This window comes from Coloeus monedula (genome assembly GCF_965178545.1).
Source record: "Coloeus monedula genome assembly, chromosome: 1".
Lineage (NCBI taxonomy): Eukaryota > Metazoa > Chordata > Aves > Passeriformes > Corvidae > Coloeus > Coloeus monedula.
Genome location: NC_138781.1, coordinates 146,818,040 through 146,843,331, shown reverse-complemented (window position 1 = coordinate 146,843,331; position 25,292 = coordinate 146,818,040). Strand labels below are relative to the sequence as shown.

The 25,292-nt window shown below is 45.0% G+C and overlaps 1 protein-coding gene across 1 annotated transcript in view; it reads left to right on the top strand.

Moving 5' to 3' along the window:
- Nucleotides 1–5,282: 5,282 nt before the first annotated feature.
- Nucleotides 5,283–25,292, top strand: part of SNTB1 (syntrophin beta 1) — a gene marked incomplete at its 5' end in the record, with an annotated part of 106,608 nt that continues 86,598 nt past the window's right edge. The window contains one exon of the mRNA XM_082285939.1: nucleotides 5,283–5,805. Coding sequence (XP_082142065.1) covers nucleotides 5,283–5,805 — 523 coding nt within the window. The remainder of the gene's footprint in view (nucleotides 5,806–25,292) is intronic.

The following is a 25,292-nucleotide window of genomic DNA, read 5'->3' as shown; positions in this document are numbered from 1 at the left end:
ATCTCACTTCTACAACATTAAAAAACCACTAGGTTAAGACCAGGAAAGAACAAGATGGTAAAAAATGCTTTTGTGGTTTTGACACCCAGCCAGATTAACCTGTTTCTGATGAAAATGAAAACCAGAGCTCATACATGTTGCATGATATCTGGAGTTCCAGCACCTTTTTGATTATTTATTATATGTTCAAGAATTACTGCAATGCAAACCTCTGATCTTGGCATTTAAAACATCCTGTCCTTAGCTTGCAGAGTGAAGGGAGATCAGTATGCAAGAGATAAGAAACTAATTCAAGAAACTGCAGGATCAAAGTAACTTGGAATGAAAAAGTTAAGAAACTAATGCACTGAAAGAGATCTGCAAAGCAAGTGAAGGACATAAAACCAGGAAAAACTCTGCTATAGTGTAAACAATGTAGCTATGAAACTTTATTTTCAGAGTCTTTTGAATTTAGTTCTTTCATAACATTTCTTAAAGTCAAGGCAAAAGTTTCTAGAGTTCTGAGTTTGATCCTGTCTATTTTAAAGTAATTTTAATGGTAGAAGGAACTAGACTCAGATCTGTGTGCACAAGAGACCTGAACACTTCTGGCACCCACTTCTGCATTAACTTGTGCCAGAGCTGTATTTGCAGAAGGGAGACGTTCATTTGCATCCTGGCCCATAACTCCATGGCTGTGGGAACATTTGCTCAGTTTGCCTAGTTAACATGTGACTCAGGTAGGTGCACATACAGATTTCACACACATACTTCGTTCATGTACACACAAGTAGCTTTCTGCTTTGAAAGACTGAATGCATAAAGCATTTGCTGGAAAACAGTTATGCATTCATTTTATTTTCAAATGCCATGATGTGTGGAAAAACCTGGATAACTTCAAACTAGGAAAAGAAAAACAAATGCTCTTGTAATTTGGAAAACTAACCATAATGCAACCTCCAGGTTATGAAGATCTTCAGGCATTCTTGACATCTTCATAACCCCCACCAGCACCAATGAGCAATGATTACTGAATGCTGACTTTAAAGTAAGCAGGCTCCCTCAGCACTGAGGAAGGGAGGATTACTCCTGGGGATTAGGTGGGCTGCCTGCCCTCCACCAGCAATGCCTGTTGGAAGGCGTGACACAGGCCATGTGTGATGTCCCCCCACCACGAAACAGGGACATCTGCATCAGCACTGGAGCCTGCCCTGCTGCATCCCATCAGGCATAGGCATAGGAGGGGCTGCCATGGGGGAATGAGTAGTTCAGGCATATTCCTCAGAAAGGAACTTAAACTTGGCTGCTGCAGTGTCTGGGATCACTGAAGGAGCTGAACTCCCTTCCAACTTTCTCATTACTTGTCGGGTTTCCAGCACTGGCCGTCCGACACTGGACTTCCTTCCTATCCAGATCCGTCTGCTGAGCTGGTCGGTGTCAGGGTAACAAGATGGGAATGTCATTATCCAGACCTGACTTTGTCCAACCTCCACCATCTGAAACATGTTCAAGGATCACAATCCTGTTGTTTCCAATCTAAAGGAGTTTTGGCTGAGCTGGCTTTGAGCTGTTGTAACACTGACAATGCAAAAAAGGAAGAAGAATGAGATACTATAAGGGTTTGAGCATGTCCCAAAAGTCCTTCAAAAATTACACCTCTGCTATAGAAAAGCACAGTCATAAAGAAGCCACAGACCTTCTCTGTCTGTGAGGGCAGTGGGAGCTATGTTCCCCTGTCTGAGTGGTGAGCTTGCATATGTGGCCTTGCAATGATTTTGCTATCAGGAGGACAGTTTACTTACATAAGATGTGAACACTGACCTCTTTGCCTTAAAAGAGGGGGCAAACCCCCCAATAACAGGCAGTGTCCTCATTCTGTCTCCCGTAGCCTCTGTAGTGAAGCTGAGCCTCAAGAACATCCCCAGTGCCATACCCACAACCCTTTCTGCGCAGTTTTTCTTGTATTTTTGTTCTTGCACGCACAGACCCCAAATCCCTTGACCTTGCTTGGACACCCAGGCAGTTCTTGCTGCACTTTATGACCTGGACATGCTTTGGTGCTCCTTGTCCTGGGAAGCAGCTTCTGTGTTTTTCAATGCCCTGACTTTTTCCAGTTCACTGAACTGCTTCTTCCATTTAGGCCCTTGACTTTAGCTGAGCCCATAGGCCCCTGCAGGTCAACAGCAGCTATTAGCATTATCTTGCCTAGCAATTTGTTTATACAGCAGGAGTGAAAGGGACACTAATCTAATTTAAGCATTTAAGCACTGCTAAAATACAAAAATTGAAAAATTATTATTTGGTTTGTTTGAAAGACTCCTTTTTTCACAGCAAACTTTTTCAGGACAGCTGATGGAGAGAGAGTTTTGCTAAGCTTTGTCTGTTCTGAAAGCCTTTCTGGTGATTACAGATGGAAGCTTGGAAGTATCGAGTTCTTTGCCCATCCCACCACACATCCCAGCTTCCTTGCAGAGAGTCACACTGAACCCTGCAACTGCAGTGTGGGTATTTACAGATCATGTCAGAAACAACACTGTCAGGAAAAGTTTGTAGTTGAAATTAGGAATTTGCTTTCTACTATGCCCTGGAAACCATTAGGGACCAGCAGCTGACATTGGCAAAACTGAGCATCCAACAGCTGAACACCCAAATAAAACACCTTTTTTATCTTCTGTTTCTGCTCCTGCTGCATAAACCCAAATTTCAGATACTACCCCTGGAGGTGTGATTGGCAGACCTGAGGCAGGACTGAGGACAATAATGTTGGCAGGGGTACCAGCAGAGAAGTCTCAAGACACCGTTTCTTTCTCATCCTCAATTCAGCAGCCTAAAGTTGCTCTTGGGGTACAAAAAGACTCAGGGTACAGAAACCCAATTACGAGCCTGCGCTCCCAGGACAGGGAACACAGACATCAGGTATCAACTGCAGTGTCTCCATGAGAAAAGACAATCTGGGACACTGCTTGCCTTGGGCCTCTGCCTTAGCATCTCTTACACTATCTTTAACTTTATTTTCAAGACTAAAACATCACCTCAGTTTTCTTTACAGATCCAAGGTGGGCAGAAAGGGGAAGGAAGAAGCAGTGAAGGCTGCTATAAAGTCTTTTTTGTACCAGGGATCCATATCTCAGATGCTGGCCCTGGAAAACTTTTTTATTTACCTCTGTTGGAATGGGAAAGGAAAATAGCTGGAACAAGCACAGCTCTCAGAAGCATACAGTGCAAGTGTCTAAATGAGCGAGTTCCATGGGAATCCCACTGGAGCACCAGACACACTCAGCAAACGTGGCCCAAACACACAGCGTGTTGAAGAAGTGTGAGGCATTAAACATTTACTTTCCTTTCTCTATTACTTTTGCACAACAGGACAGAAACCACCTGTATATCTCTTCCTTGTAAATTTTCTGAAACTACTTTAAAAAGATACATTTCCATTAGCAGCAGCACTGATCCTTTATTAATTCATGAAGAAGAAACATGAAATAATTGGTAAGAGCTGATCGCTTGGGAAACAGATGTCTGATTTTATAACTTGGCATGGTCACTTGGGCTTGAAGCTACACAGGAATGTGAGCACTATGACAACTGGCACTGTGATACCTGATTTTTGCAAGCCCATCCTTTCCCTTCCATCCTTCTCTCACCTACCTGAAGCTGCTGGAACTGAAGGAGCACACTCATTAACTATGCTTTGTACCTGGGAATGAGATCTACAAAAACCCACCAACCCAAACATTCAGGGTATTGTACCTGAGCTACCGAAATCAGCAAGGGAGAAATCAGCTGGAGAAAAGGGTGTGTTGCAGCCTACTCCTGTATATGGATTAGGTGCCTTGTTCAGGTTTAGCGGGACATGCTTCTTTTCACTCTGGATTCACAGCCCTGAAAACTTAATTATAGCTTTTCACCTTGCATTGATTAACATGAGAAATGAAGAGACCTCTCTTCCGTCTGCTTTTTCTCCACCCACCCATTATCCTTAAATAACCCATTGCCTGTGGATTCCCACTCTCTGTAGGTGCAGGGTTGCATTCCTACTGGGGAGGAGGGACCTGAGTGCAGCCTGGGTGAGGCTGCAGATGAACCAGGGTTGAGGCCTCCTGCTGCCTTTTGGAGGGAAGGGAAAGTGTAGCTTAATGTAGCTTAGTGCAAGCAGCATGGTCTGAGAGACCTACTAGACCAAGACAAACTTGTCTGAGGATGATCCCATGTGTAGGTCCCACCCCACGCTGAGGAGGTGAGTCCCAGGTTGCCCAGCCCACATTAACCTGGGACATGTAGGTGTAGCTGGAAGCAAACCCCCAGTGTCAGAAATGAATGGCATCACTTTAAAAAGGAACAAGATGTGGCACTTAGGGGCCCACATGACTCACATGTCTGAAATGATTGGGACTTAATAACTTCTACAGCTATCCCAGCCTCCACAAAGTGTTGTTCATACATACACCAAACGGTCCGGAACCACTGGAGCTTTCATTCCAGCTTAGGAAGGAGGCAGAGTTGCTCTGCAAGGAGCAGAAACAAAGGCAGTCCTGGAGGTGCTTTGTGTCTGTACATGCTGTGGGGCAGCACCTCCAGGCCTGCTGGGGATACCTCCAAAAGGCAGTGTGAAAGCATTGCCTCCTCTGATGCCCGAGCTGGAGCTTCGAGCCCCTTGTCAGGTACCCATTGTTTCCTCGGGGGGAAGGGAACATGGGAAAAATTGCAAAATGGGAAATGTAGCCTCCACAAGCCTTTAAAATTTGTAACCAAATGGCATAGAAAACAATTACAAAATGTGCAAAGTATCCGTTACAAGCACTTAATACCTCCATCCTACAAAGTCGTGAAATAACACGTATTCTACTTCCGTACAGCTGAACTGTAAGTACCTTGGGGCCACCCAAGTTTTAATTCACTTTATAGAAAAAATCCCTGGGAAAAAAAAAAAAACAGAGCTGGGTTTTCCTTCTCTTCCCTGCCGTTGGTTTCCTTCAGCTCCCCGCGACACCCCGCTGCAGACGGCAGCTGCCGGGGCTGGCACCGCCAGATGCCGTCGCAGCCCGGGCTCGAGGGGAGCCGCGGCTCAGCGAGGGGCGTCCCGCGCCGTGTCCCCGCGGGAGGGGCGGGACACCCCCGTCCCACTCCGCCCGCGGGCGGTGCCGCCAGGTGCGCCCGCCCCGGCGCGGCCCCGGGGGGGCGGCCGCGGCTCCTCGCCCCACCCCGCCGCGCCGGGAGCTGCCGCCCCCCGGCTGAAGTCCGGTGCCGCCGCGCTGTGCCGTGCCGGGGGTGCCGTCACTCGGCGCTTCCAGCATGCTCCTAAGATGGCGGTAGCGGCGGCGGGCGGCGGCGGGGGCGGCCGGGCGCAGCGCAGCGGCTGGCTGGAAGTTTTGGTGCGGGAGCGCTGGCACAAAGTGCTGGCCAACTTGGGCGGCGAGGCGCTGGTGCTGAGCGGCGAGGAGCGCCCCGACGGCGCGGCCCACAACGGGCTGGGCGGCGATGGGACGGCGTGCCGCGGGGCCGAGGGCGGCGGGGGGCCGGCGGCGGTGCGCACCGCCTTCACCGACCCCCCCGAGCAGGTGCCCGAGGCCATCTCCAACAAGAAGCGGTGCGTGAAGGTGCTGAAGCAGGAGCTGGGCGGACTGGGCATCAGCATCAAGGGGGGCAAGGAGAACAAGATGCCCATCCTCATCAGCAAAATCTTCAAGGGGCTGGCGGCCGACCAGACCCAGGCCCTCTACGTGGGCGATGCCATCCTGGCCGTGAACGGCACCGACCTGCGGGATGCCACTCACGACGAGGCGGTGCAGGCGCTCAAACGGGCCGGCAAGGAGGTGCTGCTGGAAGGTAGGGGGAGGTCCGGCTGTGCGCGCCCCGGAGCGGGGGGCTGTGGGGCGGGGCGGCTCGGCAGCCCGAGAGGCGGCGGAGCCGAGCTGGAGGCGAGGGGTGACCCCGCGCGTCCCGTGCTGCTCCTCCGGGCGTCTTTCCAGCGGACAGAGTTCACACCCTGTACCCCGCGCCGGGACCCCTGACGGCATGTGTTGTGGACACAGCCCCTCAGGAAGGGGCAAGCGGGATGCCGGGGAGACGGGCTTGAACTTTCGGCCCTTCTGTCTCCCCACAGCCCCGTCCGTGCGCGGTCGGTGGAGCCTCCGCAGGGGTCCGCTCCTGGGCTGAGGCTCCCGGTGGGAGCCTGACCGAGCCTCCTCCAGGGTGAGGGGTCTTCTGGATCTGCCGTCAGGACGTATTTGCATCTTTTCAGCCCAAGGAAAGTGGGGAGAGTTTGGTACTGTGAGAGGATGGGTTAAAGAGGTAAAGGACACCCCCCCACCCCCCCCCTCTCCTGGCATTAGAGGAATGGCTTGGGTGATTTTGCCCTCGTCATCTCGAAACTCCCGACACCACCGTCTCTTCAGTTCCTCCTTCCACCACCCTACTCCCGACCAGGGATGGGGGGTGGGGGCAGAAGGGTTTAAATGAAGCTGGCGGTGCCTCACGGACTCATTGGCCATCCCTGCAAAGCAGCGCCTTTTCCTTTCTCAAAGGTGACTGAAACAGTTTCGTAAAAACTAGCCTTAGAAATTGAGCCCAGAGAAAGGAGCAGACGCTGGTGTGCGTGGAGGAGACGTAGAGGGAGAGTGTCTCCCCCGAACGGGACGGATGTTGGGGGGGAACAAGTAGAAGCAGAGCCAGGTTCCCCCAGACCGCGAGTTCATGAGGAGAGAGGAGTGCACAGGTGTTCAGTCCCTGTCTTCTCACAAGGACTAATTTACTCGCTCCACCTGAGAGAATGAACAGCTTCAGAAATGCCCTTGGCGTGTGTTTGATAAAGTGATTACATATTTGCCCAGAAGTTAATTTAACCGGAGGTCAATGGCATCTGAGGCATGCTGCAGCGCTGCCTTCCCCTGTGCCATCGCTTTCCTGCGAGCCACGGGCACTCCCACCTCGCTGTACCTGTAGCCTTCTCTGTACCGCACCTTCACGTGTGTCTTTTTGGTGGTTATTTTGAGGAGCAAAGGAGGTGCTGCTGCCGGCTGGGAGGTGCAGCCGAGGATCAGCCGTGAGCAACCAACTATGGCATAAAGTTACAGAAAAAGTTTGAAAGGGAGAGAAGGTGAGAAAATGTATTCCGCAGTAGTGTGTGCTGAGAAACTCTTGTTGTCCACGTGACAGTGAAAACTGGAGGAGTTAGTGCTCCATGAGGATTTAAGAAGCTGAGGACAGTTGTGTCTCCTTTCCCTCTGTGCCCTGCAATACCTGCAGGACCGAAGTGCATCTTGTCCTCCCTCACTGCAGCTGACTTGATTACAGATATACCTCTGAAGCATTAGTATGAACTTCTCCGGGCAGTCTGAAGTGAGACTGTTGCATCTAATTTTTATCACTGATTTTTTTATGGAATTTAAGGGCTTTCCAGGGTGCAGGCCAGGTAATGGTTGAGCTGTGCTGTGACCTAATGAGTAATGTATATAGTGCTTGCAACAGCCTCCCTCCGTCTGTGTAGTGCCTGCAGCAACAGCACCTGAGCCACGGTGCTGCTGCACGAGCCTTTAAAATCCCTCGGTTTTCTTCCTGGCTAGGAGTGAAGATGAAGCGGTTTCGGTGGGAACTCTAAGCACCCTCCTTCACTCCTGACATCACAGCTACCTTGCATTTCTTTGCTCCTTGCTGAGGTGCCTCAGTAGCTGTTTCTGCAGTTGAATTTGTAATTTGTAAAACGAGAGTCTATTTCAATAGTCATCCCTATGTAAAGTTAGAATATTCTGACACTGCACTCAGTATTTTGTCCTGCCTTTCTCTTGCTATTTCAGCAGAGTAACCAAACCAAGCGTTGGCTCCAGCATTGCCTGGGAGGGCTGCTCCCTTCAGCGGGGACCCACTCTACATGAATGGCTTATGTAAACAGGCAGCTTAAAACAATTCTCTGTGATTCTATTGCCCACTTTGAAGCTCATTCTTCAGCAGCAGTCTAAAATGGTATTTTTATTACTAAAGGAAGGAAAATCCAAAAGTTCTTTTTACCCTTTAAAGTATAGAAGGGCAACACTTGATTTTCCTTTCTTTCCAGACAATAGGTATTTGCCATTTCCTGACTTCTTAGAGAGCTACATATGACAAAAAGCAGTCAGTGGTGGGGCAGGGCAAGACCCTTGTGCAGCTTCTCTCTGGACTCTTTCTCCAACTCACAGAACAAAGCCAGCATGTGTTTCCAGGGTCAAAATGTAAGATTTACATTTTGAGGGAGATTTGTTTGTGACTTCCAGCCCAGGAAAGCCAAATTTGCAAGGGCATGGTAAGGTGTAAAGCACAAGAAACACCTTTCATGGTGCAGCAGGGCTCTGAGTATTGCCCAACGCATTGTGCATTCCTGGAAAGGGTCTTACTATTGAATATTTCCTAGAGGTTATGGCAGGGAAGATACGGCTCAATACTCCCAACATCAGAGTGCCAGAGCCTGCCTGTTATATAGTGTCCTGCCTAAAACTGCTTGCTCAGTGAAATGAGGCATTTACCAGCTCAGCACTAAACTGTAGTCTCTCCTGCATTCCTGTGCAGGGAGGAAGGGAGCGGAAAATCCCTCCCCAGGCCTCTTCACCCTGTGTAGGAGGCAGGGCTGGCACACGGGTAGGTGCCCAGAGGAGGAAGGTCTGTGAAGAGAAGGGATCATGCAGTGCTTCATTTTAACACTTGCCCCTTTTGCTGCATTGATCACTGTCTCTGAGCTGGTGGAAAGAGATTCGCTGAAGGGTTAGGGGGTGGCGTAGCTGCAGTAGCTGTGTGGGTGTGGGGGGGCACAGCTGTAAAGCTCAGTAGGAGAGGTGCTATTTTAACAAATTTAATAGCGGTGCTGGGTTGTTCTGTCTTCTCATTTTCCATCTCTGAAGGACATCAGTCTTCACTTGTATAATTCACCTACTAAGCTGAAGTTCCTTCTTATAGGTGTGGTCTGTGGAGCTGGCCAGGGTGCCTTAAATCCAGTAGAATTTGATAACTGTAAAGGAAACAAGGCAACAGGTGATACTGCATAGGGGGAGCTGTAAGGCAGAAGATTCAAGAGGAGATGGAGGTGATGGTGAGGAAGGACTTGAGACCATAGAAATCATTCTGTCTCCTCATCTGCAGGGATGGACCACTTCTGCCTGCAGGGTTTAACTTCCTGTGAGCTTTCTATCACGGTGTGGGTGTGGGGAGCAAAGCAGGTAGAGGGAGCAGGGGTGGGGGTGGCCCTGATGTTGGGCTTGTCATCCCTGGGTGGCTTCTCAGCTGTTCAGAACAGCAGGATGGGGCTTCTCACCAGCGTTCAGGAGCAGAGAGAATTTCCCTATGTGACAGACAAGGCAGCCTCCTTGTACAATACATATTTGCAGGTGTGGAAGGAAGCTAAAATTATCCTGATAGCTATTGTTTGTACATATAATTTCCCTGTGGTTGTGTTAAATTTGGGCTTCTTAAATAAGCACTTTGGAAAAACAAGCAGCCCCTCTCATGCTGTGTAAAGCACATTACATTCAAGTGACTCTCAAGACACAAAAGGTGTTTGTTTTTATCAAAGCATCCTGGATAAGAGCAGTCACTTGGCATGCTCTGTAACCAAGCTGGTTGTGCTTTACTTGTATTCTCTATGTGTTCAGTGAAAAAAATGAAAAATTGAAGTAGCCTGTGCTAATGTCAAACAGGACCCCCTGCATGATGCTGTATTGGGATGTGAAGAAAAAAAAGCTGTATTAGTGACTTTTGCTATCTGTCTGCAGGGTATTTTTCCCTTACTTGTTTAATGTGTGTGGGTGAGCTAGTGATGATGGTGGTGGAAGGTAGGTAGTGGGAAAAGGAGCATCTTCTTAGTGCTGTTGGAGTTTTATTGGTTTTGAATGATTCCCAGTTAACACAATTGCAAGGTCCATGGAGAAGTGGCTTTGGCAGCCTCCCTGGGTTTGTATAAATTTCCCACAGTGAGGCAGCCCCCTGCACAGTGAATTTCAGCATATGGACAGTAGACTATAGTCATCTTCTGTGGCTCCCTTGAGACTAATACACAGCTTTAAAGCAATGTAAGAATAAGCACGAAGCAGTGTGTACTGTAGTAACATGTATTATTTTCCAGACAGTATTTCTGTAAGAATTGTAAGGATTCTCCCCTTCCTACCCTTTTTAAATTTTCTCTAGGTGAAGCAAAGCAATCCTATCTGTGTAAATTACATGTTGAAATAGTGTAAAATTAGGTATGGGCTTCTTGTTGGCAGTAATTTTCGATCTTATCTTTGTTTTCATGTTTCTCTCTGTAAAGTAGTGATAACAGGAGATTTCTGAGGGATAACAAAATACAGTATGTATCCAAAAAGTGTGTCTCCTGCAAGTATAGAGGAAAAATGAGGCACAGGGCACTTAATAAGTGTGTATGTGACATAACTACTTACTACAGTCAGGTCAGGGCTGTAAATCTCAGTGATTGCAAATTGTATGCATAGCTATTCTTTATACTTCCGGTATATGAATGGACAAAACACTTTTATCTTTTTTTGAGGGGGGCAGGGAGGAGGTTGGGGTTTTTTTTTGTGCAGCAAATATGCAGTTAGGGAAATGCTTTGTATTTAGAAGCTGTACGTTTCATGACTCATGTCATGGCACACAAAAGTTTGAAAGTGAAATTGAAAGGGAAAGGTGCAGGTAATCTTACTCTAAGAGTTCCATGTCTAAGCAATTCCTGAGAATCTCAGTTTTGATTATTTCTGATGCCTGCAGCTGATGGAGAAGGTTGAGTGGCAACACTTGATGTGTTTTTCATTGATTAGATTACAGGCTAATTTAGCAGTCCAGACAGCCTGTATCACCTTTCACAGATAAAAATCAGTACATCCTCTTTGCAGTAATTCTTGTATGAGTCCTCCTTCTCAGTTACACTGAGGAAAATAAGGCAGTTGTGGGCAACACATTGGTGAGTTTATTTGGACCCAGTGCAGGGTGCCCTGTCAACCCACACACCCTGGAAATCATATACTAAACCCTATAGAAGCAATTGACTACCATCTCCTTAAGGATGCTTAGAAGATTAAATATGTCTAGAGACCTGGGATTCAATTGCACATACAGATTATACAAGTATCATTAGAAAAGAAAAAAACATGTTTTAAAATCCCAGTAGTAATTTCTTTGTGAAAATTAAATTGAAATCTTGATATAACTCTTTGAAGAATCTTTAAACCATGAGAGTAAAACTGAAAGCTGAAGGCTTCTGCTATGATTAATAAAACAATGTTTCTGTCTTAATTTTGCTAGGGCAGGTACCTTTTCACTGAAGGCCAATTCCACCCTCCCAGGAAGGCATTTTCACACAGGTGATGTGAAAGGGCACTGGCCTCTTTCCACCCCTGCTGCCCACTGGGTTTGGGTCAGAAATACTCACTGCATGTCTGTTCTGAGGGAGCTGATGAGGAGTGTCTGTAATTCAAACCAGTTTGGATTTGGGACAGCCCAGCTCAGGTGCTGATCCCAATAGATGGATGGTTTTAGGTATAAGCTGGAAATGATTTTTAGCTTTTTTTTAGTCTCTTAATCTCACTGTTTTTATAATACAAGGTGTGGAACTTGCCCTGCTAGTAATTTATCTGTAAATTTGGCTGTAAGTATAGCATCTATTTGTGTTCATTCAGAGTTTGTAAGTATTGGAGAGTTTGCTCCATCTGTTTGTAACCTGTACCAGTAGTCACTCTGCTTCCAGGCTTTAAGAACACATTATTTCCATTCCATTTCTCTAATTTAGATTTCTGATCATAGGATTATTTTTTCCTTTATTCTGCAAGATTATGTTGCCATGGCTACTTGTTAGAATTGATACAGCTACTTTAGTAGAAGGGAAATTGAAGGAAACAGTGGTTCAAGAGACCAATAGCATAAGTGAACAAAATGTGATGGGAACAAAGCTGTCCCAGTACAGCATGGAAGACTCTGGTTTTCCAAGTCTGAAACAATTCTACAAGCATCTCAGAAAAATACTTGGTGAAGAAGGGGTGGTAGCAGTATTTCTAGAATGTGCAAAAATTCTTTTAGCTGCTTGTCATATAGGGTTTCTGAGCTGCCCATAGAACACAGCTTTGCTGACCTTGACATGGTGGGGGGAGGTGAGCCAGGGTCTTCTTTTAGCCCCTTCCAGCCCCACGATGGTGTCACTACAGCAGCTGTAGCTGCTGTGAAGTGGGCTTCACTTGGCTCAACTGTGTCACCTCTTCAAGCCTTAAACTATTGAGCAGAGAAAAATACTTCTGCCAGCATAAGGTGTGCCTGTGCTAAAGGTCTTTGCCAGGACATCTGTTCTTGGAGCAATCAGGGAGAGCACTGTACTGTTATGGCAGATTGGGAAAGAGCTAGGGCTCAGAATAGGAGGAATAAATTGTCTTGTTTTGGCAGAGGCACAAAGTTTGTTGTAGAGATGGGAAGGAACATCGGGGGAGTGGCAGCATTTGGTACATGCCTTGAGGAGTGTCACTGCTAGCAAGGAGGCAGTTTGAAGATGTTCAAGGTGAGACATGGCAGATTTGGGCTTGAGAAGTCTGTGAGAGACTACAAAGTATGTAGAAAGCATGGAATGCTGCTTGTCATTCATGCTACGTGTTGGAAGGTGGGTTGTGAGCCTCCTTCATGCTCTTAAATAACTGTGTCAGCTGCTATTTTGCAGGACCAGGAAAGCTGCTCTATGAGACCATATCTCTGGGTTAATAGCTCAGCCTTCTTTACCTTATGCTTCTGGGAGAGAGGATTAATTGAAATTATGACATCCAGCATCTTGCAACATCTCAGAGTTCAGCAACACTGAGTAATGAACTAGGACACAAAAGTTTGCTTGCAGGGGAAGTTGGGAAAAGACAGAATTGGTTTGTTCATCATTCAGTTAGCAATCAAAACATAATTTTTTCCAGAACATAAGTTAACAAACTTGCTTAAAAAAGGTTTAATCAGCTGTGACTAGTTCATCAGATTGCTTCAACACTAGATATTGCCTTGCTCTTAGGTTAAGTTTGTTCCTTCACATAAATTCAATTAAAGGACATAATTTCCACATAACTCTTTGGCAGATACAGGTTTCTGACTGCTGCTACTGTATACTTCTGTTCAGTCTGGCTTTAATTTTGTCTGTCTAGAGCTTGAACTACTGAACTGGTTATGGCTTTGCTGCATGTATGCTAAGGGCACAACAAAGTAGGTCACTGCCAAAGCAGCACATCTGTATTGTACTGTTGGGTAAAATGGAGTTTTTAATCGTAAGGAAGTGAGCCAGAAAAGTAGATGTGGAAAAGCTGTCTCTGATTAGAAATAATTAACATACAGCACACTCCTTCTAAAAATGATACACAGGTTTTTGCTGAACTGTTGTAAGCTGTGCTTGTTGGCACAGCTCTAGAAGTCACCAGAACTAAAGCTGTGGCTGTTTATTCCTCTCTGCTCTGGGATATTTCCTTCTGAAGATGACATGTATTTGAACAGTGAGGCAACTTCAAGGTAGCACACAGGTGAGTAATGTGTGTGTGTGCATCTGTATGAACAGCTTCTGGTCACTTTAATGGCAGACTAAAAAATGGTATGGTGTAAGTACCTGAGAAACAGAATTTTTTCCCAAGTGTCGGAAAGCTAGAAATATAACAAAAAAATAAAATGTAAAAAGCAAGGATCAGATTCTGGCAAAGGAGACACAACTTACCTGATTTGCTTCAACAGATAACATGACCTCTTGGGAATATTTATCAGCCTCATGTGCCCTTTCAGAGAAATGGGACCATTAGTTAAGCTTTATGTTCCTTTTGCCATAGGCATATACGGCTGGTGCAGTACCTATTTTGGCTTAATTTAACATAATCAAGAAGTTATGAGAGAGCATGGAAAGCTACACCATGGAAATAACATATCTCCACTTTAGTCTGAATTATTTCAAGAATAGCTGTTTCCAGGATGATTTACTATACTGACGTGTTTAAACTGCCGTTGGCTTTGATTCTGCAAGGGGAGCACGAGACAGGTGTGTGAAGATGCTGGAGAGGTTTAGAGTTATCCAGCATGTATCTTATGAGGCTGCTTTAAGCTAATAGTTTTAATTGAGACAGTGAAAGTTTAATCTGTTTATCCTGGGCTTTGGGCTTTAGTCCCCATGAAACAGCCTGGAAAGACAAAGCTAGTAGAGGGAATGGCAGGATTGTCGTGGCAGATGGGACTTCTCTTATAGCAGGCAGATTCCCTTTGGTCTTACTCTTCCCAGGTAGAAGCCAGAAGGATCCTGCTCTTGCTGATGTGAAGCCAAACGAGGTGTTTAATTATTGGATGTTCAGAAGTATTTTTCAGGAATAAAGTGAGCAGGATTTGCCTTGAGTACCTGCTGCTTGATTTCTTCATGAGTTTTTTTGTTTGATTTATTTTGTCTGGTTTGGGGGATTATTATTTGGTTGGTTTGTTTGTTTGTGTGGGTTTTTTTGATTTTTGTTTATTTCGATGGGGTTTTTTTGTGGAGGATGCTGTGAACAGAAAAAGGTTTCTAAATTATAATTATTTTCCAAAGAACACATTCTTCCTGGTAACTACCTGTCCCTTTTAACCTACTTGTCCTGTCTCATGCAGTGATAGAACTTTCCTCATACCCAGCTTCCTCCCCCATGAGTGATGGGTGGCTGGGATGGAGAAGTGTCTGTAGAGACCCAGCAGGATTCCTACCACATAAATACATACTTGGGCAGAGAGACACAGACACAGACCATAAGATATATTTATATACATACTTCTGTAATGAACAGTCCCATCAACAGGTATTCCTTGTCTGGTGCTTGACCTTCATGTGTGCTTAGGGCCAGCATGGCAACTTTAGGCTGCTGGGGCTTTGCCAGGTCTGGAGAGGCTGACCTGATGCCTGTTGTCCATTGGGTGTCTCTGTTTTTAGCATGTCATGGTGGGCTGTTCCAGCTCAACACTGGCAAGGTTGTGGAGTCTCCCTCACTGGAGATATTCAGGAACAGTCCGGATGTAACCCTGTGCAATGTGCTCTGGGAAGATCCTGCTTAAGGAGGAAGGTTGGACCAGATGACCCCACCAGTGGTCTCTTCCAGCCTTAACAGTTCTGTGATTCTGACTCTGTATCTCACCGCTGGGAAGACTTTTCCAGAGCTGGGGATGTGGCTGTTTGTGAGCTCTGTCATATTAAAGTCAGGAAGATGTGCTTACTCCAAGAGAAGGGAAGCAAGCTTCAAACTGGAATGACTTCAGTGATGATGACAACAGGCTCTTCTTTAAGAGCTCCAGGTGTTATTACTGCGTTTTGCCCAAATTAAATTCATCTAGATTTTAGAAGCTCAGGTAAATGGCCAGTCAAACAGTTAACATAGCCCAAATTTTTGAAGTCCTGAGCACAGTGGTGAGGAGTGACACAAGCAACACTTAAACCTGATGAAAGCCCAAAAGGTGCTGCAGATGCTTTAGCTAATAAGCTTGAAGCCACTGTTGCTCTTGTGGCTTTTGTTACCCTTTTCTTTGCAGGAGTAGTGGTTGGGTTGCAGGCTGATGCACTTGGGATGTTTTTTAAGACACAGCTCTCATCTAGCTCTGGGAAGGAAATCTCTATTCCTGCCTTGAAAGAGGTAGAAAACGTCATGGTAACTTCAGTCTTACTTATGTTTGTGAAATGGTGGAGAAGTGTCAGGCCAAAAAAGGCCATAAAAGCAAATAACATTTTAATACAAGAAGAATGCAAGTGAAAGCAACTAGTTTTAAGAAGCTCCCTGTCGTTCAGCGAACAGCTGCCTGTATAAATAAACCAGACCTAGGTGATGTGTGAGGACAGGTTATAAAGAAAGCATTGCAGTAACAAACCAGTTGAATTTCCACTTAACACATTAAAATCAACCCTGAAAGCCTCCATTAAGGAGAGCCATAAATTGAAGTTCTAAGAGATGGCATGTAAAATATCCCTGAAACTAAAAATGATCCTCTGTTAGTTTTATGTTTCCCTTTCACTCTGTTATATCTAATTTAATAAACGTGTGGGTTAGACTATCAAAAGAGCAGCACTTTGTTTATGAAGTTTTGAGGAAATAAATAGTGAGTCTGAACATACTATAAATTACACCCAATAAAAATAACCCAAAATTTATTCTGGGCTTTGCCAGTGTAAGGACTTCATTGCTAGGATCATTCTGTGTTGATCTTGTTTTTTATATGTATTGAGCTTTTCTTCTAGGCATACTGAGAAATGTTAGTATTTAATGCTTGAGTTTTCGTTCAAGTACTGCCAGAGCTTTCTGTCTATGTGCATAAATAGTATTAAGACCTTAGAGAAGTTTCAGGGTTCGCTCTCTTAACAAAAGACTGAGGAGCAAATACCTTCTGGTTTTTGAGGGAGGAAAGGAAGGGCTAACTTGAAAACACACAGGTTTCTGTGAGAATTTTTATGATGTTTTACTTTGAAATGGCATTTTATATCTAAAAGTTAAGCAAATTTCTTTCAAAAGGCTGATTTGAACTTGCATTTAAACTTTTTATAAGTAGAATTTTCTGTGTGGAATAGCAGAGAGCTACCCAATGTACCGTCTCCTCATAGAAAATCTTTGCAGTCACATCATGTTTATCACAGGAAATTTTCATAGCCAAAAAGTTTTGACCAACTCAATGTAGTACTTTGTTCCCATTTTGTTAAAATAAATAGTTCGTTTGAGTAAGTGCACATATTTATTCAGTTCTTTGGAAAATTTAGATATGCTGTTCTCCTTAATCACTTTGTTCTATTACTTTTCTATCAATATGCACACTGTATGAAGTGGATAAGGATGTATATTTGGTATGAGCCAAGACAGATACGCTTCCAGTAGAGAAGTCACAAGTGATACATTATATGGATTCCTGTAAGACATTTACATTTGATCTTTTCAGTTAGTCATACTTCTGGGGGAATGCGTCCTTGTTTCTCTGAAACTCACAGTGGAAACCTTGAATACAGGAGGAAATGAAGAGACTCCTCAAATCTCTAAAACTTGCATAAAATAGCTCTTCTAGGTGTAATTTTAATATCTTCTCAATGCAGCTGTAAATTAAGTTGGCTTCACTACCTTTTTAGCTTTTGCTGTATTAAAGACTTCATGTAGCACTCTGTATGTGAAGGAATGAAGAAGTGTTCAGGAAACCATAAAGGCTAGAAGATTATTTCTATGGGGGAATATGCAATATATTATTTAGTTTCTTTATTTTCTCTCTGCTTTCTTTCTGTTCACTATTGCATTGGCTGATGTTGGTTTAGGAATGCCTTAAAGTGTAGCTGTTAAATTCCAGAGCTGACCTAGCCCTGGTGGGGGCACAGCTATAAATGTCTGTCAGCAGTGTTACATAGACACAAGGTGCAAGTGGGCACACACAGCTTGCATGCATGTTGTACATGCACTTGCTCATATCTAAGACAGAACTTGTTTGTTGTCAGTTATATGTAGATTAAGTTAATTGTTCTTTGAAAACAGAAATAAATAGAGTCTTGTTTATACCTGCAACTGAAGGAGTCTTAGGGTTGATTCATTTGCTGAAATGCTTTACAGGAGGCTGCACCTGCAATTTTGGCTTTTCTCAGGGTCTGTGTTCCCCGCCCAGACCCTGCTGTTCCTGTCTCGTTGTCTGTGGCTGAGTCTCTGGTGGTGAGCTGGTGATGGCCAGGCTGGTGGGGACAACCTGCCCTCTGCCAGAGAGTGCCAGGAAGGAGAGTGAACGTGGAGCAAGAGGTGGCAGAGTGAAAGCCACCTCCTCTTCAAGATGGCATGAATTTTCCCATTAATTTCCATGGGATTAGGGTATTTTTTCGCAAGCAATAATGGCATAAATCACTGATGGGGGGAAAAAAAGATGCTGATATAGCTTTATCCTTTCCCCAACACCTACTGTATTAATTCCCCTTTAAAATAGTGCAGACAGATCTTTGGTCCTGACTGGGTGACTCCCTTGGCTGGCTTTCTGCATGGCTGGCAAGATCTGCTCCGAGCTTTCCATGGAGTCTCCGTTACTGTGGTGCTTTAGTGTGCTTAGCAAACCTTGCTCCATGCTCTGCCTCCCCAACCCTGTTGGCTTGTCCTTCCTCCCTTCCCTCTCCCTCAAAGACCGCTGAGCAAAAGCTTTGTAAAATAGATGTGGCAGCAGTTCTGTCTCCGAGTTCAGTCATTTTGTGCAATAATAATTGATTAAACAATTGTTGTTTATCTTCGGTTCTGTGCTAATCACGAGGGTTGAATAACTGCACAGTCACATCTGTTCTCAAGTTGTGGGTACTTGTATCAAATTAGAAAGTATCAAAATGTTTCTGCTACAAACCTCCCTGGTTTCTCTTAAATTCTGGGGTGACAGATACTGTATGGACAGCTTTTCAAAGGACGTTTCAGGTCTTCATTCTTGTTCACAGCTAAGCTCTTCAAGAGCAGAAACACACTAAAAATAATGTTTCATTGGAGCAGAAAGCAGTCACTGTTTGTGGAGACAATAAAAATGTAGTTTCAGGTGGAGGCTGGTTTATGAAGTTATGTCTTTCCCGAAAAGCTGCATCCAGCAGAAAATTGAGTCCTTTCCATTGTAACAGAAGATTTGTAAGTGCCTTCATGCCCTCTTTAAAGAACTGTCCATGCATAGATAATTTTCCAGGAGAAATTTGAGTTTGTTACTGCCTTGGTGCCATTGCAGTGTATAGTGCCAGACTGTGACAGTCATCAGAGGTGTTCTGGGTTTGCAGAGTATCCCAAACCCAAAGTGTCTGCATGGCTTGCCCCTTACCCAACAACACAATGCTTCTCTCCCCACTGGGTTTTCTGGATATCATTTGCCTTCTTTCTGACTTCTGGCTACTTCATTTAGGATTAGAGGCAACACCAGAAAGAATTTGATGTTTATCAGCCTGATTATGCAGGAAAACCTGCAGTTGTAGCTGAACAAGTAATTGCATAATCAAACCTTGGCTTGCTGACTTTATCCTGGCTGGCTGCTTTGTGTATCTGAGCGCTGGCAGATTCCTGCTGGGGATGAGCTCTGCTTCCGGGCAGGCTCCATCAGCTGCTGCTGGCTACCTGGCTAACAGCCAGACCTGATGGTTTTCCTTGTCTCTAAAGAGGTGCAAAGTTGTGACCACAGTTTACAGTGATTGAAAAGTGACAGAATTGGTATCCTCAGGAGAAGTTTGAAGCTGCAAGTCTGCTGTATTTTGTGTCTTAGGTCTAAGGGGAATTTGGGTTAGCTCAGAAGCCCTGAGGTCTCCAGGCATGGAATGCAACACAATTACCTTGTGAGTTTTTTTCTTTTAAATTTAGGCGTCATTAGAAAACATGGAGGGTTGAAGCTAAGTTGTAATGTTCAACCTGTAATCATAGCTTTGGAGAGTGATGCAAAGAAAACTCTTACAGTATTTCCCAAAGAGTACCCAGTTAAAGTATAATAAGTGATTCTGAGAAGTCAAGTGAGACACAGCTCTGCAATAATAATGCCATGTGTTTAGAATGTTATTTCCTTTATAAATGATAGAGTAACAAAAAGTAAATCTGATTCAACAGCACTTCAGCTACAGTGCCCCTGGCATTGACTCCTTTGGGGATCAGTTGTGGTGGAACGGTCCCTATGGTACAGCTTAAGCCCTCTGAATAGTCCTGCTGAAGGACACTTATGTATGAGCCACCATGGCCAAGCAGGCTGTAAAGAGGTCTTGTTTGTCTGCTTGCTCTGGGGACAGGAGTGGTTTACAGAGTCACAGAACTGTTCAGGTTAGAAAAGACCCTTAAGATCATCAAGTCCAGCTGTTAACCTAGCGATGCAATATTCACCACTAAGCCATGTCCCTACATTCCACATCCACGCATCTTTAAATATGGCCAGGGATGGTGACTCCACCACTGCCTGGCAGCCTGTTCCAATGCTTGATAACCCCCTTGCTGTGGAGAATTTTTTCATACTATCCAATCTAAACCTCTCCTGGCACAACTTCAAGCCACCTCTTCTTGTCCTCTCACTTGTTACTTGGGATAATAGATCGTCCCCTATCTTGCTGCAACTCCTTTTAGGGAGCTGTAGAGAGAAATAAGGTCTCCCCTCAGCCTCCTTTTCTCCAGGCTAAGCACCCCCGGCTCCCTCAGTTGCTCATCATAAGACTCCTGCTTCAGACCCTTTACCAGCTCCTTTGCCTTTCTTTGGACATGCTTCTGTCCCAGAACCACCTTCCATCATGTCCTTGTTTAGTATAGTCAGTGGGTTTAGTATAGTAGCTAGTGAAGGGGATGGACCCTGGGAGGCACTGTCAGCCCCTCTCAGACCAGCTTTCCTTCCAGCTGCTTTGTGCTGTGGCTGGATCCATGGTTTCTACGCACAGGTACTTCCTGAAAATGAGGGAGTCCCTGCAAAGCAAAAGTGAACATACTCTGCTTTGTAGGCTGAAGCAGGGTGGGCAGGCAGCACGGCTGGGCAGAATGCCGTGACCTGCTCTGCAGTGTATGTGTAGGCTGAGGTTTAGTTTGTATAGGTTCCTCTATCCATGTCCTGATCCTGTAACTACATAGATGAGGATAACCTTTGCATATATAATGTCTTTCATATTGATTTCATTAAAGCTAAATTTGGGTATGGCTATGCAAGAAGAAGAGCCATGACTTTGTTTTCTTTCTCCAGTGGGCATGCGAGTGCTGATTGTACTATATAAAGCTGCTGGCTGTTGAGCCTGTCCCCGTTCAAGGTGAGGAGAAAAAGTGTTCATGTTTTTATTATCATCTCTCCCTCTCTCCCTACACTGCACCAAAACAAACAAGCAAATGGTAGCAATTTCCAAGGAGAGAAGCAGCGTTTTGCAGATCATAGCTTTTTCTGCTAGGAAACATGTAGCCATGTTTAGATTCGTTTTAAAGAGTGACAATGTTGAATATACAAATTAAACTCCAATTTACACAGCTGAGATTTCCATGAGCACTTCACACAAGTATTCTCAAAGTGCAATGTTTTGAAATAATGACATTTGCTAGGAACAGTCTTTGGGGAAATGGGACAAGCCTTGTGTTTGTACCCTTCCCCCTTCGACGCCAGCCTGTGTCAGCTAGTGCTGCGGCCAGCTCCGAACAGATCGGCCTTTGTGTCCCCAGCACAAACATCCCTCTTCTTTCTGAGGGAATGGGCAAAATGTGTTCTGGCCAGCACAACCAGCTGTTTGCAGCTTGTTGGGCAGCAGAAGAGAGACAAGTGGCTCCTCTGTGTCCCCGTTAAAATGGTGCTACAGAGAGAACTGTCAAGCAGGCAGTGAAACAGCTCAAATCTTTACAAGCCAAAGTTTAATATTGGCCATTACGTACTTCAGCTGTGTCACAAGACTCCCCAGCTTGGTCTGCAGAAGTTTTCTGCTCTGGTTAGAGGCTTGGAGCTGTTTTACTGCCCTGGTGCTCTGAGTGGTGCAGAGGTGCATTGGTGCCCAGCAAAGCCGCTGCTGGTTGTTTCTTTTCTTGGCAACTTAAATCTTCAAGTGTTCAGTGAGAATGCCTCCTGTGGGAGCAATTTAAAACTTAAAAAGCCAGTACCAACCTCTGCTATTGTTACTTCAGATGGTGTGCCTTTGTGAATTTCAGAGGAGATCTGGAATGATGTGAAGAGTCTAATTCTGCCCTTTTAATTTATGTGATGCCTTACACTGATACTATTCAAGTGCTTGGTATTTTTACTATTCTTAAGTAAACTCAGACTTGAGTTACTTCCCCCAGCCCAAGACCTATTCACCATTCTTCCTGAATATGATGCAGCTTGCAGCACCTTTTACCATCAGCAGCAGAGAGGTGGGGTGTGTGGGACTGTAGTTTGAGCTTTGCCAGTGTCATTTGCATGGCTCCTTTGGCTTTATCTCAGTAATGCATCAGAGGAAGAGAAGGAAGAGGAAGATGCTTAAAAGCCATTGCTATCCAGAGCACTGCTCAGATGCTGCACAGGTTGGGATTCCTGCTGCCTGTCCTTGCCACTCAGCCTGGCACTTTGTAAGCTGCTGAGGTTAATGGGGCTGAGCCTCTGTAGCAAACTGTGGAGTGCTCCCATCACCAGGGCCAATGCTTTTCACACCCTACCTGTCATGTAGGGAGCGTGGTCTGATTTCTGTGTTCACTAGTTATGCTCCAGTTCCTTCTAACACAGTGCATGACATGGAGGCAGGCTTGGGATGTGGGTAGCCATGAAGCTGGATTCTACAGAAAATGTGTGCGTCACCTCCAAATGTCTGTGTTTTTATTTGCAGCAGGGGTGATGGACTGTGAGGGGTGGGCCCAGCATCTGGCTCCCAGGGTAGGCAGTATTATTAACGTCCAGTAACTGAATGCTGAAGAAGTTTGTGCTGGAGCCACGGTCCGTTCTTTGTTCCTCTAGCTGCCTTATGCTGATCCATCTCTGCTTCTCTGTGGTTTTGGGCTGGGCTGGGCTTCAGCAAATAAAGCCAAGTGAAACCTGTCTTTTTAGGCCTGGTGTGGCATATTTGCTTTTGGGTCATGGTTTTTGTTGTTCATGCTGTAGAGGTAACAACAGATGTTGATGCCTTGGTGTGTGGGCTCCTGGCATGGTCTTCCCTCTGGGACAGAGGATCACTGAGCCAGCACAGTTCAAGGGTGGATTGTGGCTGGGATGCTATTCTTATCCACTGGTGGTTTTATATCCTGTGGGGCAGGAGGGAAAATGCCCCACTGATACCATCCCTGTAGCACAACTTCCTGAAGTCTGTCTCCTGGGTAGTTTCAGACCTTGTTGGGCAGCCAGACTGCAGCCCAAGCTTCTGGGTAGACTTTAATTTGAGGGGTAATGTATGGTATACAGCCTTTGCTTTTAAAGGAATGTTATGTAATTGCTTTAGGCTTTTGGTTGAAAGGATAAATCATTCTCCCTTTTCCTCCTTTCTTTTATTCCTTTTATTTATAAAATAAATATTTTATAAATAAATAAATAACTTGTATCTTTGAGTGTTTCCTTTATACTGTGATTTTTTACTGTTTGTGTAGTGACCTTTGCCACCCCCAAAATCTTAATTTCTAATTCTGAGCACTAGAGGTAATAGGCAGAGAAAGGTGCTTGTGATTCTGGTTTTGTTTTCCCCTTCCTCAGGTGTGTTCAGACCTTGAGAGAGGATTCTTCTTGCATTAGGTATTTAGGCTGTGCTAAGCATCTCATCTCTCAGGATCAGCAGCACAGAGAAAGACTGAGTGATGTTTTGGAAATGCCACTCTCCTTCCTCACTTACTACAGGGATACTGGCTTGGCTGCCAGTTACACATCTTGAGTGATTAAAGCTGTGTGACGTATATTCCCTCCCTTATGGTGTTTTCCAAGTTTTTCCTTTGCAACCCAAGGACAGTTCTGTATCTCTCAGTACTCATTCAGTTACATGGTTCTCCAGAACTGGAATTTTGTGTAAGGCAGGATATAACCCGAAGAGAATAAAGTTCTATATATCTTTATTACAATAATAACATGAAAAAAGCATACATACTGTTAGAGAATATTAGCATGTAATTGTGTTGTGTGTTGGCCTTGACAAGAGACTTGCATGAGCAAAGCCCATCCCTGTGCTGCAGTGCTTCAGCTGCACTGAAGTGAGTGTGTGATGCTGTGCCAGAAACAGATTAAACTTATATGGGTTAAATGTATGCTCCAGAAAAGATGTCATCTCAAATGCTTCCTTTCTCCACGATGGAGCTTACAGAGCAGACTGGAAAGCAGTTGTGTCTGCAGAAGGGAGTCGTGAACTCCAGCACAAGGCAGAAGTGCTGACGCTGGGGGAAGAACCCAGCAGGATGGTTTTGTCACTGAAGCCAATGTGTTGTGAAACTGCAGCTGAGCTGTTCAGAACTTTCCTGCCATCCTCCTGGCCTTGGCAGCTCATTCCTGCTTCTCCACCTGAGCCCTGCCAACTGCTTCCCTGTGGCTGTGCTGCATGTTGTGTGTTCTAGGTCCCCAGGTCAGCTCTCTGGGTGGCAGCAAGGCCATGAGAAGTTTGAGTCATTGGAGGTCCCTTTTGTGGGACTCTCATATTTGAGATCCATGTAAAGCCATTGTGAAACTGCACTCATCATGCCGAGGCTTGTCTTGTTACTTTCAACATGCAGTGGATGAAATCTGGCCCCAGTGAAACCAACTTCAAATACTCATTGGTGGAGCAGGGCCAGGATCTCTCTTAGTGTTGCAAGTTGTGCTGCAGCTGAGAAAAATGCCACCTTTATTTTTTTTGAAGCGCTAGACTTCTGAGTGATAACCTTGACTTTTCAGTGTTAATTGTGTCACCTTACGAGTTGAAGTGTGCTTCTCACCTGCTTTGTATTCTGCATATCCCAGCTTTTGTATAACCTTGTGTTGCTGTACAAAGGATGGATATAAATCTTTTATACAGAATGTCCCCTGGATTGTGTGTGGGAGTGGGAAATTCTGCAGTTAAAAGTACCTGTCCTGAACAAAGGCTGTGTTGATTTGATAGCAAGAGCAATGACCTTACAGTTGGAGTGAGGAGCAAGATCTAGAAAATCAGACACCCTCAAGAACCTTCAATGGGCAAGAAGAGAGACAACTGAGCCTTGTGCCCAGGAGCAAAGCACAGACTCAGCTGAGCCTCTGGAGCTGGGTATGTTTAAGTGTTGATTTGCATCAACACAGGAGGGAAGACTGTATGCAGCTTTACCTGCATACACCTTGCTTAGGGAACAAAAATGCATCTTATTCTTGAATGGGTTTATTTGCCAGTAATCCCCTTGTTTCATGTTCTCACTAGCCATACATAGACATGTCTTAAAAACTGGGGGTTCGTTATGTTTCTGGGCATGCCAAATTTGGTTCACACTGTGAAGCTGGCCACACTTTTAAGTGTGGGAATTCTGTGATTTTTTTTTTTTTTTTAGTGTTTTCATGGATGTCAGTTCTGGATGACTTGTCCTGTGCTATACCCAGCCGAGCTGTATTTACTGTGCCTGGAGGCCATTTAAATACATTGACTTTTCTACCTATTTCAAAGCTGTTGGAGTTGTTGCAGCCTTTCCCAATGCTCTAGTTTGTTTATGTAAGGTTTTTTTACAACACTATTTCCTTCTGTATTCAGCCCCTGTCCATTTGTATCTAATCAAATTAGTAACAACTTCGATTTTTAAAACTTGTTACTTGTCACTTCTGTTGCTTATGCATTCTTATTTCTGAGTTTTGGTGACTCCAACCTGAATGTTCTGGTTCTTTGCACCTTCACCAGTAGTTTGCTCTATTGCATGCTCTTCCAACATACTAAATTAATCTGGCAACACTACCCATAATACCAGGTGTTTTAATGTTTAAAGACTTCCTTTCTTGAAAAAATATTTTTTTAACAA